This window comes from Sarcophilus harrisii, chromosome 4, assembly GCF_902635505.1.
Source record: "Sarcophilus harrisii chromosome 4, mSarHar1.11, whole genome shotgun sequence".
In the NCBI taxonomy this organism is placed as follows: Eukaryota; Metazoa; Chordata; class Mammalia; order Dasyuromorphia; family Dasyuridae; genus Sarcophilus; species Sarcophilus harrisii.
The window spans coordinates 295,919,898-295,940,502 of NC_045429.1; the positions used below are offsets into that span (position 1 = coordinate 295,919,898).

At 33.7% G+C, this 20,605-nt stretch overlaps 1 protein-coding gene across 1 annotated transcript in view; it reads right to left on the reverse strand.

Moving 5' to 3' along the window:
- The window catches only part of LOC100930365 (protoheme IX farnesyltransferase, mitochondrial), a 90,702-nt gene that overhangs the window by 50,833 nt on the left and 19,264 nt on the right, over positions 1-20,605 (reverse strand). The window contains exon 4 of the mRNA XM_012550065.3: positions 8,813-8,937. Coding sequence (XP_012405519.1) covers positions 8,813-8,937 — 125 coding nt within the window. The remainder of the gene's footprint in view (positions 1-8,812; positions 8,938-20,605) is intronic.

The following is a 20,605-nucleotide window of genomic DNA, read 5'->3' on the forward strand; positions in this document are numbered from 1 at the left end:
ATGAAATTTGGCAAATGGATGTGACCCATTATAAATCTTTTGGTCATCTGTCTTTTATCCATGTTGTAGTAGACACCTTTTCAGGATTCACTTTTGCAATACTAACAGCAAAGGAGACAGCCCAAGTGGTCACTGAATTCCTTATACAAGCATTTGCAATTATGGGTGCGCCACAAGCAATAAAAACAGATAATGGAGCTGCATATACTTCTAAACATTTTGCACACTTTTGTGCACAGTATAAGATTTTACACACCACTGGCATACCCTTTAATCCTCAAGGACAGGCAATAGGAGAGAGGAAAAACAGAGACATTAAGACGCTCCTCCAAAAACAAAAGAAAGGGGGAGCCACAGGTAACCCTAGAGAACTTCTAAATTTAGCTCTTTATACAATTAACTTCTTGATTTTTGACAAAGATGCACTGGCTCTGGCAGACAGGTTTTATAACCCACCAGAAGGGCAGTGTCCAGTGCAAGCAGCTCCACTATCTGTAGATAATTGCCAGGTGATGTGGAGAGATCCAGAAAGTGGTGAATGGAAGGGACCAAATAGATTAACTGGTTGGGAAAGAGAGTTTGCTTGTATCTCTACAGATATAGAAGGAATAAGATGGGTGCCAACGAGCCGTATTCATCTTGTCCACCAGAAAGAAACAGAGCAGACCCTTGAAATGAAGGAGAAGACCCAAGAAACATCAGTTGATTCCATCACTGACTGTACCCACCATTGAAAGAGCATGGCAATTAAGGCAATTGGGTCATGGACATAAAAAATTGTTAATAAGACTGTAGTAGGACTTGAAAATCCTCAGGAATTATTGGTTTCTCTGAGACATGATAAGTAGTTTGAACTACTATAGTAAAACATCAATAGCAAATCCAGAAAGATTCCTTTGGTCATTAAATCACTGAAAATGAAAATTCATTAATTATCTAACACATTCACTTATAAGGCAAGTGTATAAATGATACTATAAAGTTCATGATACAACATATACTGTAGTAACTCTTCACCAGGCAAATTGGAATTTGTATTGTCTTTGAAAGTGCTGATATTAGATGGATTTAATCACTAAGTGTTCTATGTTTCTTTACTGAAATTAATAGCTCTTTCTAAAATATAATGCCAATAGGAAAGAGAAATAGTTGAAAATATATTTATAAGTTCCTAAGTTTCCTGAAATTACCTTTTATGAACTGAGATACAAAGAAGATGCACTGTCATCACTATATTTTATTTCCAGAAACACAAGATACAAAAATTAATGGAATAAGCAAAGAAAAAAACAAAAACTTTATGGAGCCAACATTTTTATGTCTTACTGGACCACAGTAAGTGCTTACCACACTTTAGTTAAATATATATGTAAATTATATATAAAAATATATGCAATCTACTTTAATCAGAGACTACTTTCATTAATTCCATTCAATTTATTATTATGTAATTAGTATGTACATGGTATAAAACAGGAATTCAAAGACAAAAACAAGACAGTCCCTACAGAGCTTAAAATCTACTATTACACATTTTCATTACTTTGCTATTGCCATTTGAATCTTTTAATATTGTGATGAAAATAGTTTTTTCTGTACAAAATGTCTAGCTCCCTATGAAAAATGACTTACTGATTCTCTTAAAATCAGAAACTACCAACAATCATTAGAAGTAGTGGCAGAAAAAAAAATGTGATAGTATTCTGATTCTGTTCACAATTCAAAATTTCATGTTTTCCCAAGTCTGAAAATTTTTTCACTCTAGCCAAATATCTGATTTTGAAAGGTATTAAAATCACTCAATAAATATTTATTAGGCACCTATGTGCTAGGCACTGTGTCAAACACCTGGGATATAAAAAGAAGTAAAATATAGTTTCTGTTCTCAGCGATCAGAGTCTAGTGAAAAAAACAAGCACAAACAAGCTGTATAAAGAAATAACTGAAAATAATCAACCAAGGCTTCCTGGTAGTTTATTCAGCAATTCGGTTATGTCTAACTCTTCATATTATCTAACAGGGAAGCAGAAGACAAAAAGCTAAGAGAAAAGCAATAAGTTATAAAAAGGAAAGAAAGTTCAGTGAGTTAGTACTTCAGAAGCAAAATCAACTTTAGGAGAGACAGAGAAAAAGAGAAAGAGGATAGACCAAAAAAAAAAAAAAAATAGGATAAAGGCATAAAAACCCATAAAATGGAAGCAGAGAGCAGAATGGAATAGAAATAAAAATCCAAAAATATGCTGTTTATATAAAACACATTTGAAGCAGAATGACACAGAGTTAAAATAATTGGCTAGGGCAGAACCTATTATGTACTTCAGTTGTATAAATACTGAGGCAATAATGATCTCAAACAAAGCAAAAGCAAAAGCAAATCTAATAAAAAGAAAAAAATCAAGCAAACTATATCTTATTAATGGGTACTAACTATATAAGCACTAAATAGCACAGGAACCATAAAAGTCTGCTGAAGAAAATAATTCCTTAAAAATAAGAATTGGGTGAGTAGAAATTAATGAATACATAAGACATCAAGAAACAATCAAACAAAATCAAAAGGATGAAAAAAATTGAAGAAAATATTAAAAATCTTATTAGAAAAACAACTAACCTGGAAAACAGATGAATGAAAGATAATCTAAGAACTATATCCTTTTTTTTTTAAATTTAATAGCCTTTTATTTACAGGTTATATGTATGAGTAACTTTACAGCATTAACAATTGCCAAACCTCTTATTCCAATTTTTCACCTCTTACCCCCCACCCCCTCCCCCAGATGGCAGGATGACCAGTAGATGTTAAATATATTAAAATATAAATTAGATACACAATAAGTATACATGACCAAACTGTTATTTTGCTGTACAAAAAGAATCAGACTCTGAAATATTGTACAATTACATTCAATGTAATGGTTTTTAGTAATCACCCAGAGTTCTTTCTCTGGGAGTAGCTGGTTCAGTTCATTACTGCTCCATTGGAAATGATTTGGTTGATCTCATTGCTGAGGATGGCCAGGTCCATCAGAACTGGTCATCATATAGTATTGTTGCTGAAGTATATAATGATCTCCTGGTCCTGCACATTTAAGAACTATATCCTAAGATTTATTTATTTATTTAAAAAATTAAAAAGAACCTAAATATATTTCAAGAAACTATCAAGGGAACTTGCCCTGCTAGTCTAGAACCAAATGAAAAAAATAGAAAATAAAAGAATTAATCAATAATCTTCTGAAAGAGATGCCAAAATGAAAATTCCTATGAATTTTACTGCCAAATTTCAGAATTTCCAAGCCAAAGAGAAAATACTATAAGTAGCCAGAAACAACCATTTCAAATATCACAGAGCCACAGTCAGGAAAACTAGGACTTAATAACTTCTAAATAAGGATCAGAGAGAAGAAGATGATATTTCAGAAGTAAAACAACCAAGAATCAACTATCCAACAAAACTGAGTATAATCCTTCAGGGGGAAAAATAGACAGAGGACTTTCAAGCATTCATGAACAAAAGACCAGATCTGAATAGAAAAACCTTTCTTCTAAATTCAAGACCAGTGGTTTAAAGTACTCTAGAGAGTTAACTAAAAAATTAACTGAACAATTAACAATTTTGGTAAAGTCGTCTTAAGATATAAGATAAACTCACAAAGATCATAAGCATTTCTCTATATTACCAATAAAAAAAAAAGGGAAGAAACATAGAAAATCCATTAAAAATAACATAGGAAATATAAAATACTATGAGCCAGGACATATAAAGAAACTATATTAACACAATTACAACATAATATCTTTGTAAATGCAGAGGCAAATAATTAGAGAAATATTAATTGCTCATAGATAGACTAAACAAATATAAAAAAGGATAATACTACATAATTAATTTACTTTTTCAATGTCACACCAATAAAATATCAAAGCATTGCTAGATAAAGCTAGGGAAAAAACCGACATAACACAATAAAATGGTAAAGGAATGAAAGCCAAGAATCCCAAGGGAATTGAAGAGGAAAGAGGGGAGAGTGAAAAAGAAAGGGACCCAGCAGCATTTACTTTAAAGTATACTATACCAGCAAGACGAATACAGAGAGGATTGGTGAGACTTACATGAACTGATGCTGAGCGAAATGAGCAGAACCAGAAAATCATTATATACCTCAACAGCGATACTGTATGAGGATGTATTCTGATGGAAGTGGATTTCTTCAACAAAGACAAGATCTAACTTAGTTTCAGTTGATCAAGGATGGACAGAAGCAGCTACACCCAAAGAAAGAACACTAGGAAATGAATGTAAACTGCTTGCATTTTTGTTCTTCTTCCCAGGTTATTTATACCTTCTAAATCCAATTCTCCCTGAGCAACAAGAAAACTGTTCGGTTCTGCACACATATATTGTATCCAAGATCTACTGTAATCTATTTAACATGTATAGGACTGCTTGCCATCTTTGGGGAGAGGGTGGAGGGAGGGAGGGGAAAAATCGGAACAGAAGTGAGTACAAGGGATAATGTTGTAAAAAATTACCCTGGCATAGGTTCTGTCAATAAAAAGTTATTTAATTAAAAAAAAAAATAAAAACATTACAACAAAATAAAACTGGGAAAAAAAAAAGTATACTATAAAATAGGAATGCTCAAAACTATTTTGTACTAGTTAAGAAATAAGAAAGGCTGATCAGGAATGGATTAGGTAAACAATATGTAAAAATAAACAAGCACAGCAGCCAAGTCTTTGACATACCCAGATCTCTTATTGGAGCAAGAGTTCATTATTCCTCAAAACTTGGAAAAACTGACAAACTGTCTAGAAGAAATTAAATATAGAACATCTCAAACTATAAATCATAATAAGGGTATGTGACTTAGATATAAAGTGTGGCATTATAAAAAAATTAGAGGAATGAAATTACCTATCAGATTCATGAATAATGAGAAATGCAAATTAAAACAAACTTTTTTTTTTTTTTTTTTTTGCTAGGCAACTGGGATTAAGTGATTTACCCAGGGTCACACAGCCAGGAAGTGTTAAGTATCTGAGGTCACATTTGAACTCAGATCCTCTTGACTTCAGAGCTGGTGCTCTATCACACCAACTTGCTGCCCCAAAATAAACTTTTTAATGTTACCTTATACCCAAAGTTGACAAAAAAGAAGAAAAGGACAAATACTGAAAAGGTTGTGGGAAAACAGACATATTAATGCAATGTTGATGGAAATGTGAATTACGAAAATTAGAACTATGCCCAAAAATATATTGGAACTATATATAAATAAATACAAATATATATTATATATATATATATATATATATATATATATATATATATATTATATATAAATAAATACAAAAATATATTAAAACTATGCCCCAAAATCACTATCAGTCCTTAACACACATTTAACTCACTGTATAGCATGTAAATACTTAAAGGAAAAGTTAATCAAATTTTTGGGATAAATAGATAGTAAAGCTATAACAGTAGGGAGTTTCAATGTACTCCCTCTTTTAAACCTAGACACATCTAACAAAAATAAAAAAAAAAAAAAAAAAGAAAAGAAAAAATTAAGGACCTAAATATTAGAGAGACTAGCTCGTTGGTGATTGTTGAATAGATACAGAAGACACTTACATATTTCTCAGGTTTACACTTTAACAAAAATCATAAATTGGGAAATAAAAACCTCACAAATACAGAAAAGCACATATACTAAATACTTACTTCCTCCTCTCTGTCCTTGTTCCAGGGTCTTTCCCAGGAAGTCCTGATTCATTTCAAATACAGGTCCCCTGCCTTTGAACTCTCTGCTCTAGATACCTCCCAAGGAACCCTGTATTAGTCAGGGATCCTGGTCACCATCTCTGGCCTCCTTCTTTCATTGCTTTCCAGCTAGTGTTACATTGACTTCAAATCCAAGCAAACTGACTCCTAGTCTTCTTCATTACTACAAGATTTTGTCCAGCATTCTGAAAAACTTTTCTAAGACCATATCCACTTGGAATCGCCAACTTTTGCTTCCTATCCAGACTTCCTGAGACCTTCATCTGTTATTGCTTGCTGTGATGCAAACCTCCTGGGCCTCATATATCACTTGCTATAAAATTGGACACTGAACAAGGACCTCTCATTACAATGAGTTCAGTTTCTGACTAAAAGTCTTTCTCTACCTCACTTTCTGGGAGACTTCAATATACATACTTATATTACATCAAAGATTATAATTTCACAGTTCCTCAATCAAACCTAGATTCTCTGAAGTGTATCTAGGGTGAATTTAAGACCCTTCTTATTTTCACAGAATCACAAAATGTCAGGCCTGAGATTTCCCATTACCAATCTAGTCCAATCTATGTTTATATTATATCAGATCAGTCACTTTAGATCTATTCCAAAAAGGATCTCTGGTGAAAGGCTTGGAAACTAGAACTAATTATGAAACATGTTATAACTTATTTAAATGCATTACCAGTGTGTAACTGAATTACATTCAACATGTAACTTAAATTACACTTAAATCATCAGGATGATTTTCTATATGACACATAAGTAAATCATAACAAAGTTGTTCTTTGACATCATAAATCACAACTTTAAGCTACATCCAGATGAATATAAGTACTCAAATATCTTGTACAACTTTAATATACATGACACCATGAATTAATAACATTTGCTGTTACTGAAAATGTGAATCATATCATGCGAGTGGAAGGTTTCCTGAAATATTGTTCTACATCAGTTATCTCTAAGACACCACTAATATCAACATTTTTTAGCTTTGGGGCAGCTAGGTGGCACAGTGGATAGAGCACCAGCCCTGAAGTTAGGAGGACTTGAGTTCAAATCTGGTTTCAGATACTTAACACTTCTACCTGTGTGACCCTAGGCAAGTCACTTAACCCCAATTGCCTTAGGGGGAAAAATCTTTTAGCTTTCATTATAGGTTTTTTTTTTAATTTTATTTTATATGTACATCAGGAAATCTGGTCTAATTATGTAGCTTTATCTCTATTTCTTATCCCTAAGAATAGAAACCATAAGGATCTTAGAGATAATCTAGTCTAACCTCCCATGCAAAGCAAGAACTGGCAGTACAATATCTTGTGATAGGGCAAAAAACTTCTCTATCTAGAAGTATCTTTAAGAACCATACCAGTCACTTGTAGCAACTAATCAAAAGCAAATTTACTAAGTACTTAAAACATTGTGATAAGTGCAAGGGATATAAAGACAGAAATGAAACATTCCTATCCTTGATAAGTTCCAGTTCAACGGGAGAGAAATGCATGTAATATGTTATGTGTAGAGTTTATATATGTTTTGCAACTACAATCTCCTCCCCTTTTTTGATAAACTTCCACGTCTGATATCTATAATTAAAGACATGCTAGCCAATTTATGACATCAAAAATGGGAAACCAGATATGTTTGAATGCATAAAATTTTTGTTCTTTTATCTACATTGTTTAGCTGTCCCATTGTGGAGAAAGAGACTAAGAACCTAGATGTCACATACATGAACTATACAAGAGATTGAGAGTTTAGTGAAAACTGGTCACTAAAATGGCTATTTATATCCAGACAAAAACAGGATGCTATTCAGTTAAACTAGTCTCAGTAGATTAATTTGATTTACTATGACCATATGTAGAGGGGTAGAAAATTACATACATCTATTGAATTTTTAAAGTTAATGAGTCTAATTTCCATCATTATGAAAGAAATTTCTAATTCAAAATTTCATTTGCATGAAAGTTTTTTGTATATCACTCTATATCATTCTTATAAATTTTGTGTTTTGACTCTAGGCAACACAATTTAGGAGGGCTTTCTAAATGCTAGCTAGAGGCTAGCATTTCCTAGTGCTAGCTAGAGGCTTAGATTTATCATTAATGGCATAGATAGTAAGATAAAGAGCTAACTCAATGTTTGTTGAGGATTTAAATATCAAAAAAAACTTAAGAAACTTGGAAGACTGAATTCTGATTCAAAATAATTTTGTTGCAGGAAAGATATTCTTGAAGTAGAATGTGAGGCCACCCAAACAATTTTTTACTCAGTTTTTAGGTTCTAGATCATTTAAAGTAGATAATGAGGGGAAAGGCCAGAGTCTGATTTTTATATCTAATCTATAAAAAAATTTCCCCATTACAACGGTTTTTTTTAAATACATAGGATTTTCTCATTTTCAATTCAAAAAATTCAAAAAAAGCACAAGGTATATTTTGTATTTCAAAGTTGAAAGGATTTAGACATATAAAGTTTCCTGATTTAAAAGTGAATTCATTAACAAGTCCCAGATCAGGCTTAAATCATCAGGCTTGTTTTGGGTTTCAACACAATTCTCATATTGCCTATTTATATTGTATGGTTACTAACTCTATATTTAAGGTGAAATAGCATTTTCTCAGCAAGCTTAACACTAATTTTATGAATTAAGTAAATACGATATAAAACGTCAAATATAAATCAAGAAAATAAGATTTAAGGTTAGGTAATTATATAAGTTTTAAGTGTAAAGATTATATAAATTGTATACAGTTAAGTGATTATATAAGTTTACACAAGTCAGTAAATGCCATTTCTACCATAATAATAGTCATAAATCCATATTAAAGAAAAAATCAACTTGATCTTTTTCTCATACATATGCTTATGCCTATTTATTACATAAATTTCATCTCACTATTCTTTCAGAAAACACTTCTTTTTCTATATTACCACCTCCAGCTATAAGTTAAAAAAATACTGGTATAGCCAAGAAGAGACACTTTCATAAACCAAATTTAAAAATAATGAACTAACCTGATTAATGGCATTAGCTGCACAAGATGCAAGGCCTGTTCCAAGAGAGGCAAGTAGGAAACAGGATAAGTCAAAAGGTACTGGAGCCAACACAAATCCAGCTGAAGCTGTACTCACGACTAAAGCTACAACACAAAATCAGAAAAAGGATCTAGTATCATTACCAAAGCAATTTCCCAAATCTAAAAGCACAACTCTAGATTGATATATGTATATACTGTTATGTATTATACGTATATGTATATGTATATATATACATATATATATATATATGTATATATAGTCATTATATGCTAATTTTTGAAATGCACAGAAAGGTTGGAGGTTTGAATTTATTCTGCCAACAAATATTAATTAGGCATTTATAGGTGGTTCTCAAAGGCTTTCCTAGGTGTGCCATAAAATTCCCCAGACTCCAGGACATCCACAATATGCAGCCCTTGCTCCTAGCTGCAGTTTGTGGCCTTTTAAATACATACACACACACACACACACACACACACACATATTGGTTTTTTCTCAAAAAATTTAATATCCCAGTTCTTCAATCTACCTAATTCCCTTGACCTACTACTATGAGTATAACTTTCATGTTCGTTCATTTATTCTGAAATCCCTTCATCTGATCTTGGCCTTTCAACATTCTCTCAATCTTACAATCAGAACTCTACTGGTCATCATCCAATCAATATACTTTTTAATTCTTTCCCAAGATACCAACTCTATACCAGCTAAACTTTCTTTTTTTTATCAATCTGGATCACTTAGGCAATCAATTCAACTCCACACAGTTGTTTATGCTTGAATTTCCATGACACTTTTTTTTTTTGATTGATTATACCTGCTCCAAGTCCAACTTGGAAGTATTCCCATTACTGGATGCCTGTACTCTTATTCATGAAACGCTGGAGTACTGGAGAATGGGTACACTACAAATTTATTTCATGACCTCAACTGGACCCTCTCTGAAGCAAAGTAGTTCCTTTATATTCTTTCGTTCACTATGCCACTCACCACAGTAGTTATTCCAAATATTTCCATCCATTCTTAAATATTCCAGGAAATATCGATCCTACCATACTCTCAGTTGAGATATGCCTAAGACTTGATGAAAACTCTCTTCTCCCATTCTCATTTCCCATGACTCAGACAACTTGCTCCACTCCTTAACACTTTTCTCTACCACTTCTTACCACGGTAAATAATTACAAATCCTATTTTCTCTAGCAGACTGTTATATCTGTTTTCTCCAATTTTTACATAATAACCAATTTGTCCATATCTACTAGCTTGCTCTCTCTTTTAAAATATATTTTTTATATTTTATTTTTTTCAAATGACGCATAAAAACAACTCAACATTCATTTAAAAAAAATTTGCATGTCAAATTATCTTCCTCTCTTCCCTATCCACTCCTTGAAAAAGTAAGCAATTTATTACAGATTATCTCTTGGTGATTCCGAATTAGCAATAGTATAGCTGGTGCAAAGGTTTTTATAGCCCTTTGGACATAATTCTAAATTTTTCTCCATAATGACTGAATCAATTCATAACTGCACCAACAGTGAATTAGTATTCCCACATTCCCTCTAGCATTTCTCTCACATTAGTCAATTTGATAGATACAACAAAATGGTATCTGAGAATTGTTTTAATACATTTCTCTAATCGATAGTGATTTAGATTATTTTTCATATGACTGAGTTCATCAGAAAACTGCCTGTTCATATCTTTTGAGGATTTATCATTTGGGGAATTTGACTCAATTCTCTACATGTTTGAAAAATAAGGCTTTTATCAGAGAAAGGTGCTATGAACTTTCTTCCAATTTTTTGCTTTTCTCCTAATGTTGGCTATATTCAATGTTTGTGCAAAACCTTTATAATGAAATAAAAATTATCTATTTTTACTTCTCAGTGTTCTTTATCTTATTTTATAAATTCTTCCTTTATCCATATTCGAAACTAATTTATTTGATATCACACTTCCTGTCTAAATCATATACCCATTTTGACCTTATCTTGGTCTACAAATATAAGATGTTGATCTATATTTATTTTCTGCTATTGCTTTCAAGTCTTCCCTGAAATTTTTGCCAAATTGTTAAGTTCTTGTGTTATGCCAAAGTTCCCTTTTAATGGGGTGACCAGTTCCTCCAATTGTCCTATTTCGTAATTCTGCCTTAGGTTATAACCATCCCCTCTTAATGGTTGAGATAAAGGTTTTATAGACATTCCTTAATGTCATTAGAATATCAGTAACCTCCTTCTATTAGGTTATCCCCACCTAGGTCTCTCCATTGTTCTTGTTATTCCATAAAAGGCTCCCTGCTAGACTCTTTGAGATGATAGTCTCGTCTAGCCCTGGGATCAACTGGTCCCAGTATTTCTCTCCATTTAATAAATTATTGAATTGGTTTCTAATCTCTATCTTGCTCAGTTTCTTCGGCATTACATTTGGAGGCCCCTCAGCGACATAATTAGAAAATGAGCAGGATTAGAGATGAGACTTTCGGGTCTCTGCCTTGGGCGGGGTGGCTGGGAATCTGAATTCTTGGCCTGGAGAGGTCGGGCCCTCCTGGATTTCTTTTCAGAGCCTCTGGGAAAGAGAGCAGTTTTCAGGCACAATAGCCTGATGGTAGACAACCCCATTTTGGCCACAGGAGAGTAAATTTATCTGGGTACCTTTTGGGGTACCATCTGGTTATGTCTTAAGACTTGTTTTGTTTGTTTGCTTTGGTTGATTAGTGAATAACCAGACTAACCGGACACGGTTGCACAGTTGTATGGTTGTCACTTTTGGGGTGCCCTTGGGGTACCAGTTGGTTTGGTTGATTAGTGAATAACCGGATGCGGTTGTCATTTGGGGTACCCTTTTGGGGGGTGCCATTTTCTTGGTTGATGAATGGCCTACTGGATGCAGGGGTCACTACTGGAGTGTGATCTAGACACTCCGCCACCTCAAAACTCTTTTCCTGGAGCAGATGCTTTGCTTGAGGAAACTCTTTCTGTCCAACTCTTTTCCAGAGACAAAGGCCCGTCCTTTGCATCTCAATGCATTTCTAAGAGAGGTTCTCCCACTTCTTCCATCGAGTGGGAAGTATATACATTTGAAAATGGGACTCAGTTTCCCGTGTTAGTTAGAGTAATGCCGGCCCCTCCCTCTTTTGCATGTTCAGGGGGCTATCTACAAAGACTGGGGGTTTTAAAAACGCCATTTGGTTTGGCTTTAATGTTAGTGTCCTACTGAATGTTGTAATTGTGCAGTCTAAGTGTGATCAGGGTTCTGTATGTCTTGTATGTTATTAGACAGTCTAGTTGTGCTCTGTGTTCTATGTGATTTTTGTGAAATTGTTTGTAATTTGTCTGTTTCGGTAACTTAAGAGCTCTGTTAAATTTAAGAACAATGATCAAATTTGGGAATTGGTTATTTCAATACTGAACTCCAGCTGGTGAAAACATTTGATTAGGAATTTAAAGATGATTCTAAATTTGGGAAATGAATTGGTTATCCTTAAGTATAAGATCTTAAAGGAACCATACCTTGTTAAAGAAGTTCTGTTAACTTGCCTGAAAGAGGTTATGTGTCTCTAATTTTACCTAAAGTATGTAACAAGGACTTTTCTGAAAGTTTCAACTATGGCCAAGTTAGACCTTAGGAGAAGTCCATTGGGAATAATGGCCACATGGGGCCAGAAGAAGAGAAAGAAACCATGTTGTTTTATTATTTGAAATGGGATAGAAATGGATTGTATGTTTTAAATCCAGCTCTGCTGACATGTAGGTTTTATGGGATTCACCCACCCACCCACTGATTTCTGCTACTTTAAATGTTGGGTGGGGTAGGGATCTTTTGTAAAGATTTAAACTCGCCTCCCCTCCCCCACTGCTGCTACTTCAGCTATAGGAGCCATTTAGTGAGGAGCCTGGAGTGAAATTTAGTTTGACTTTGCTCCCCACCCTTCCAATCTGGTCATCGGTAATCATTATATCCTAAATACTTGAGCAAATAAATATTTGGTCTGGTCATCTATTGGTTACTAGATATTGTGTCTGGATATTCAAGTTTTTTTAAGGTTTTTAACTAATGAGAGGCCACATCTTGTAGCAGTCCTTGTGGACCGGTCTTTCTGTTAGATTTATTTTTATTTCTAGATTTGGTCAAATTGCAGTATTGACTTGATTCTGGGACCTAAATCAAACCTTTGCTTGTCAGCACGCCACACTACAGACCCATCCCCCTCGTGGACTGAGCATCATCCCTGTTCAGCATGAAGAAGCAATTGACAGCCATTGCCCACTTTTCCTGATGTAATTCGGACTGATGGGGGGAGTGGGAAAGTGGTTGACTTGTTAGAATTTCCACTGTATTGCTGTGCTGTGTTTAAGACTTGGAATGGAAATTGTTAAAACTTGTGTAACCATTGCTGTTATGTTTGAGGGACTTTTAGTCTGTTATGTATATGCATATGTGTATGATTTATATGTGGGATGGTCATTTGATAATTCCTTTCCAAAAGAAAAAAAAGGGAGGAGAAGAATTAAGAAATTGGGAAAACTGGTATCTTGATAGTTCAGATTTAATTGGAAGTCCTTTACTCCTTGCTTAAATTTATTAGACTACGATTTGCTGGTTGTGCTTTAACTTGGAAATCCCTTATTCTTTTCGAATTGCCCTGGCAGACTCGGTTTTGGGGGATTATTTTTTAGATATATGTTTTAAATCCAGCTCTGCTGGACATGTAGGTTTTATGGGATTCCCCCACCCACCCAATAATTTCTGCTACTTTAAATGTTGGATGGGGTAGGGATCTTTTGTAAAGATTTAAACTCGCTCCCCTCTCCCCCCCACTGCTGCTACTTCAGCTATAGGAGCCATTTAGTTAGCCTGGAGTTAGTTGCCTACTAATTGGATACCTGTCTTGGAACTGGCAGTCTTTCTGATCTGTTACCCCAGGTCTTTAATTAGTATTTCAGCATACTTAAAAGGACCTTGTTGATATCGAGGCCTCTAAAAGTTTGGGGTTGCCTGCCTTGGTCTAACTGTGCATAATCTGCTCAGAAATCTGTATTCTAGTGGCAGCCCTGTTTGTTCCTCTTGGCAGGACATGTGGAGCTGCTCCAAGCCTCACCCTTCTCTCTTGGAGCCAGCCCTCTGAATGGGCAACACAACTGCCTTGGGCCTGCTGCTCTCTGTAAGCAGAGGCCAAGTCATGCACAAATAACCACAGCTGTCCATATGCTCCCCAACTGCAGAGGATCTGATAATTGATTGTCAGAAATAATTGAAATAAGAAACTTTGTGTATTGCTGATTAATTCTGGGGTTATCAGGGAGAGACTTGACCTTGCCATAAGTCCTTGCATTGGTCTAGCTTTATTTTGATTTTTATTTACTTCCCATAGGGTTGTTCAAATTATAGTGCTAAGGCCTTCTAGAGGAAGGTAATTCAAAGATCTGAATAGTTCCAAGAGAAAAAGGGGGGAATGTTATGCCAAAGTTCCCTTTTAATGGGGTGACCAGTTCCTCCAATTGTCCTATTTCAATTCTGCCTTAGGTTATAACCATCCCCTCTTAATGGTTGAGATAAAGGTTTTATAGACTTTCCTTAATGTCATTAGAATATCAGTAACCTCCTTCTATTAGGTTATCCCCACCTAGGTCCCTCCATTGTTGTTGTTATTCCATAAAAGGATCCCTGCCCCAATACTCGGGGCTAGACTCTTTGAGATGACAGTCTTGTCTAGCCCTGGGATCAACTGGTCCCAGTATTTCTCTCCATTTAATAAATTATTGAATTGTTCTCTAATCTCTGTCTTGCTCAGTTTCTTCGGCATTACACTTGTCCCAGAAGCTTGGATCTTTTGCATTTAGTTTACTATACATTATGTTGTTGTATTTTAAATCTAAAATATATTATATATTTTATATCTCATTTTTATTTTATATTTACACCTATTTTATTTTATATCTAATTTATTCCTGAACTATTTCTTAGTTAGTAGCTAATTGTTTACATGATTATTGCTTTGTAATACAGTTTTAGACCTGGTGGCTATTAAAGTGACCTTCTTTCATATTATTTTTTCTCACTGATTCCCATGATTTTCTTGTTCTTTTGTTCTTACAGATGATTTTTTTCTAGCTCTATAAAATACTTTTTAGTAATTTCATTGCACAAAACAAATTAATTTAGATATAATTGTGCATTTTTATTATATTGTCTCAGTCCACCCATGAGCAATTAATATTTCTCTAATTGTTTAGGTCTGATTTTATTTGGGAAAATATGTTTTCTAATTGAGTTCACATAATTCCTGAGTTTCTCATGTCAGGTAGACTCCCAAATATTTTACAATTCTACACTTATTTTAAATGGAATTTCTCTTTCTATCTCTTACGGTCCAGCTTGCTGGAAATATATAGAAATGCTGACGGTTTATAAGAATGTATTTTATATTCTGGAATTCAGCTGATAGTAATTAAATCAATTAGTGCTTTTGTTGCCTCTCTAAATAGGCCGTTATAACACTTGCAAAGCATGATAACTTTCCTCACTAACTATATTAATAATTTCCCTTTTCTTCTTTAATTGTTATCATTAACATTACAATTTCAATATTGAATAACATGGTAATAATGGCTTCTAGCTTAACCCTATTCATATAATCCTTTATGATGGCTTTCAATAGATACTACTTATCAACTTAAGGAAACCTCTCTTTATTCTTTCATTTTCCAGTGTTTCTGATAAGAATGAGCATTTTGTCTTATCAAAAGCTTTTCCCACATACATTGAGATAATTGTAAGATTTTTGTTGTTGATATGGTTAATTATGCTGATAGTTTCCCTAATATTGAACCAGGAGGACTGAACCAATCCTCCATTTCTGGTATAAATTCCACGTGGTCACAGTATATGATTCAAGAACCACCATAAGTTTTGGCATAGCTCCATGCAAACAGGCAACCCCTAGCAACTAAAAAACAATGTTCTTCAGCACAGAACTAGGCAAACAGGCAATCTCCAGAGGCCAGATAGCCCGCCACATGCTTGCTTCAATGTAGCCTTTGGGAAAAACTCCACTGGCCTCAGCACATGCCAGATATCACTAGGACTTTGGCTTGCAGTCCCTTAGCACAAGAAGCCTGCCAAGAAACCTGCAACAATGACTCTTCTACCTTGAGAGCAGAGTTCAAATGTAAAAGAAAGGAAAAAGGCCAAAACATAGGAGCAAACAATAATAGCAAAATAATTTGACCATAGAAAGTTATTATGGTGGTAGGGAAAACCAAGACAAAAACTCAGAAGAGGACAACAATATTAAAACACTTATGGGCAAAACCCTAAAGAAAAATAAGAAGTGTTCTTAAGCCTAGAAAGAATTCATGGAAGAGATCAAAAAGGAGCTTAAAAATCATATAAGAGAAGTAGAAGAAAAACTGGAAAAAGATAAGAGATTGATACAAGAAAATTAAGAAAATTAAGAGTCAATACCTTGGGAAAAGTAAACTACTTAAAGGGATTGGCCAAATGGTAAAGGAGATTCAAAAATCTATTGAAGATAACAACAACTCCTTTTTAAAAGTACAAGAAAAGAAAATACAAAAGCTAAAGAAAACAACTCTTTAAAAAGTTAGAATTGGGTAAAAGGAAGATAATGACTCTATGAAACATCAAGAATCAACAAAAATTCAAAAGAATGGAAAACAAAAAGAAAATATAAAATACATCATTGGAAAAACAATTGACCTGGAAAACAGATTTGGGAGAACAATGTCAGAATCACTGGACTATAAGAAAGCCGTAATCAGAAGGAGAATGCTGGACATAATCTTTCAAGAAATTATCAAGGAAAACTTCTCTAATATCCTGGAACCAGAGGACAAAATAGGCACTGAAAGAATCCACTTCAGGAAAGAAATCCCAAAATAAAAATTCCAAGGAAAATTATAGTCAAATTATAGAACTATCAGGTGTGAAAGAAAATTATGATTTTCATAATTATCAATATATGTGTATATATGTAATGAATATATATGATATAGTGAATATACTAATACTCTAGATTTTTCAGAGCTACCATTGTCTTACAATGTAACTTGAAACGATCAATTCTTGATAATGTTCTCTTTTGTATGTTAAGTCAAGTGAATCAAAGATTTCACAAGTTGTTCCTGTCACAGAACTCTGCTCCTGCCTCGTATTAAGTAACAACCCTTCAATTTGAAACAATCACTTAAGAACTGTTCCCATAAACTTGAAGAATACCCATAGATTTGTCTTGGGTAACCATCCATAGCTCTGAAAAATGATTGTATTGTAATTTACCTTTCTCCCTCTCTTTCCATTTATGATTTGTGTATAAAATCTCTGCCTTTACTGAAACAGGTATCCAGGAGAGCTTCCAGTTTGTAACCTGCATTCCTCACTTGATTAATTATATTGCTATTTGATCTCTAAAAATCTGTCTACACCTGCTTTATGCGGCTGCAACTATATACAGTTTAGAGAACAATACAGTAAAATTCTATTAACACAGGTCATGGAAAAAATACAGAAGAAAACACCCAGCCACAATTAGGATTGCTCAGGACTTAACAGCTGCAACATTAAAGGATTGGAGGTCATGGAACATGATATTGTGGAAGGCAAAGAAGCTAGGAAGTAGGAAGTCAAAGGGACTGGAGCAGAATTTTTACACTTAAGCTGAAATTTAAAAAATTGGGGGTAGCAATTTTGATATCAGACAAAGCAAAAGCAAAAATGGACTTTATTAAAAGAGAAAGGAAACTACACCTTGGTAAAGGATACCATAGACAATGAAGTAATATCAACACTGAATATGTATGCCCCAAGGGGTGTAGCATCCAAATTATTTTTAATAGCTTTTTATTTTTCTAAATATATGCAAAAATAGTTTTCAACATTCATCTTTGCAAAATCTTTTGTTCCAAATTTTTTTCTCTCTTTCCCTCACCCCCTGCCATAGACAAACAAGTAATCCAATACAGGTTAAACATGTGCAATTCTTCTAAACATTCCCATATTTGTCATACTGCACAAGAAAAATCAGATCAAAAGGTGAAAAAAAAAAACATGAGAAACAAAACCAAGCAAACAAACAACAACAACAAAGTGAAAATGCTATGTTGTGATTCATCTTCAGACTCCACAATATTCTCTTTCTTTCTCTCTCTCTCTCTCTCTCTCTCTCTCTCTCTCTCTGGATGCAGATGTCTCTTTTCATCACAAGTCTATTGGAATTGTTTTGAATCACCTCATTGTTGAAAAGAGCCAAGTCCATCACAGTTGATCATCACATAATCTTGTTGCTGAGAACAATGTTCTTTTGGTGAGTACACTTCACTTAGCATCAGTTCACAGTATCCAAATTATTAGAGAAGTTAAGTTACAGGTTCATAACAAAAGACAGAGAGAATGACAAAATGCAAAATAAATGATTTTGATTATTTTAAATTGAAAAGCTTTTATACAAACAAAATCAATGCAATGGAAATTAGAAGGAAAGCAGAAAGCTGGGGAAAAAATCTTTACAGCAAATGTCTCTATTAAAGGTCATTTCTCAAATCTACAAAGAATTTAATTTTTAAGAATACAAATCACTCCCCAATTGGTAAATGGCCAAAGAATATGAACAGGCAGTTTCCAAATAAAGAAATTAAATCTATCTACTGGTATAGGAAGAAGTGCTCTAAATCACTTTTGAATAGAGTAGTACAAATTAAAACTACTCTGAAGTACCACTTCACACATATCAGATTGCCTAACATGACAAAAAAGAAAAACGATAAATTTTGGAGGGAATGAGGAAAAATTGAGATACTAATGAACTGTTACTAAAGTTGTGACCTGATCCAACCACTCTAGAGAACAATTTGGAACTATGTGCAATGGGCAATTAAATTGTACATACCTTTTGATCAAGCAATACTACTACTAGGCTTATATCCCAAAGAGAACATAAAAATGGAAAAAGGATCTACATGTGAAAATATATTTATAACGCCTATGGTAGCCAACCATGGTGGCAAAATATTGAAAATTGAGGAGATGCCTATCAAATGGGAAATAATTAATCAAAATGTTGGATATGAAATGTAATGGAATACTCTAGTGCAATAAGAAATGATGAACAGACAGATTTTAGGAAAAAAACTGGAAAGACTTGGATGAACTGATACAAAATAAAATGAGCAGAACCAGGGAAACATTTTACATAGTACTAGCAACACTATAATTATTAACTATGAATGACTTGACTCTTCTCAGCAACACAAATGATTCAAGATGAGTACAAAGGATTCATGAAGGAAAATCTATCGACATGCAGATAAAGAACTGATGGATTCTGAATGCAAATAGTAGCATATTCTTTTTCATGATTTTTTTTTCATTTGATCTATTTCTACTTTCACAACTGTGACTAATATGAAAATATGTTCCACATGATAGCACATGTATAATTTATATCAAATTACCTACCATTTAGGACAGAGAATATCTGTCCCAAGTGCCATATAAGACCCTCAAAATAATTTATTAAGCAACCACAGGTGATAATAAAGTGAAATTAAGTACAACAACCTCCCACTGCTTGAATTCTATAAGCTGATAATTTTGTATGCCCTGCAAATGATGTTATAAATATCTAAATGGCCCTTAGCAGAGAAAAGGTTCCCTATCCCCTTTTGTAGTTTAGGATGGTGTGTATGTGTGCTTTTTTAAATGATTAATTAATTAACTATATTGATTGATTTCCTCATATTGAACCATCCTTGTATTCTTGTTAAAAATCCCACTTGATCACAATGAATGATTTTTTTGGATGGTTTCATAGGATTTTGTTTAAAAATATTTTAGTTATGAGTGTGGACCACAACATAGCATTTCCACTCTTTCTGTTATTGTTTGCTTACATTTTTGTTTTCCTTCTCAGATTTTTTTTCTAGATCAGATTTCTCTTGTGCAGCAAGAAACTTGTATAAATACATATACATATATTGTATTTAACATATGCTTTAACATATTTAACATTGGACTTATATCACATATAAGGATATATGGACTACCTGCCATCTAGGGGGAAGGGGTGGAGAGGAGGGGAAAAGTGGGAACAGAAGGTTTTACCCATGCATATGTTTTGCAAATAAAAAGCTATAATAATAATAATAATAAATATTTTAGTTCATTAATGACATTAGCCTATAGTTTTCTGGTTTTCTTTTTGTGCCTTCCTCCTCCCTCTCTACTTTAGATATAAAATAAAGAAATTCTCAAGATAACTCAGGCCACTTCCAATGGTCTTGTGATGAAAAGAGTCATCTGCACCCAGAGAGAGGACAAGGGGAACTGAGCGTGAATCACAATATAATATTTTCATACTTTTTGTTGTTGTTTGCTTGCATTTTGTTTTCTTTCTCACTTATTTCCTTCTTGGTCAAATATTTCTTGTGCTGCATGATAATTGTGGAATTGTGTACAGAAGAATTGCATGTGTTTAACTTACCGTTTAGGGGAGGGGGGTGGGGGTAAGGAAGGGAAAAAATTTGGAACACAAGGTTTTGCAAGGATGAATGTTGAAAATTATTTATATATATGTTTTGAAAATAAAATGCTTTAATAATTTTTTAAATGAATTCTCATGAAAGAATTCTATTAGAGTAATTTTCAAATTTTTTGATTCATTTCAAAAGTAGAAGCATTACTCATTTCACGAAAACAATTTCGATAACCCTAATCAATCTGAGGTATCTCCTCAGTTTATTGTTA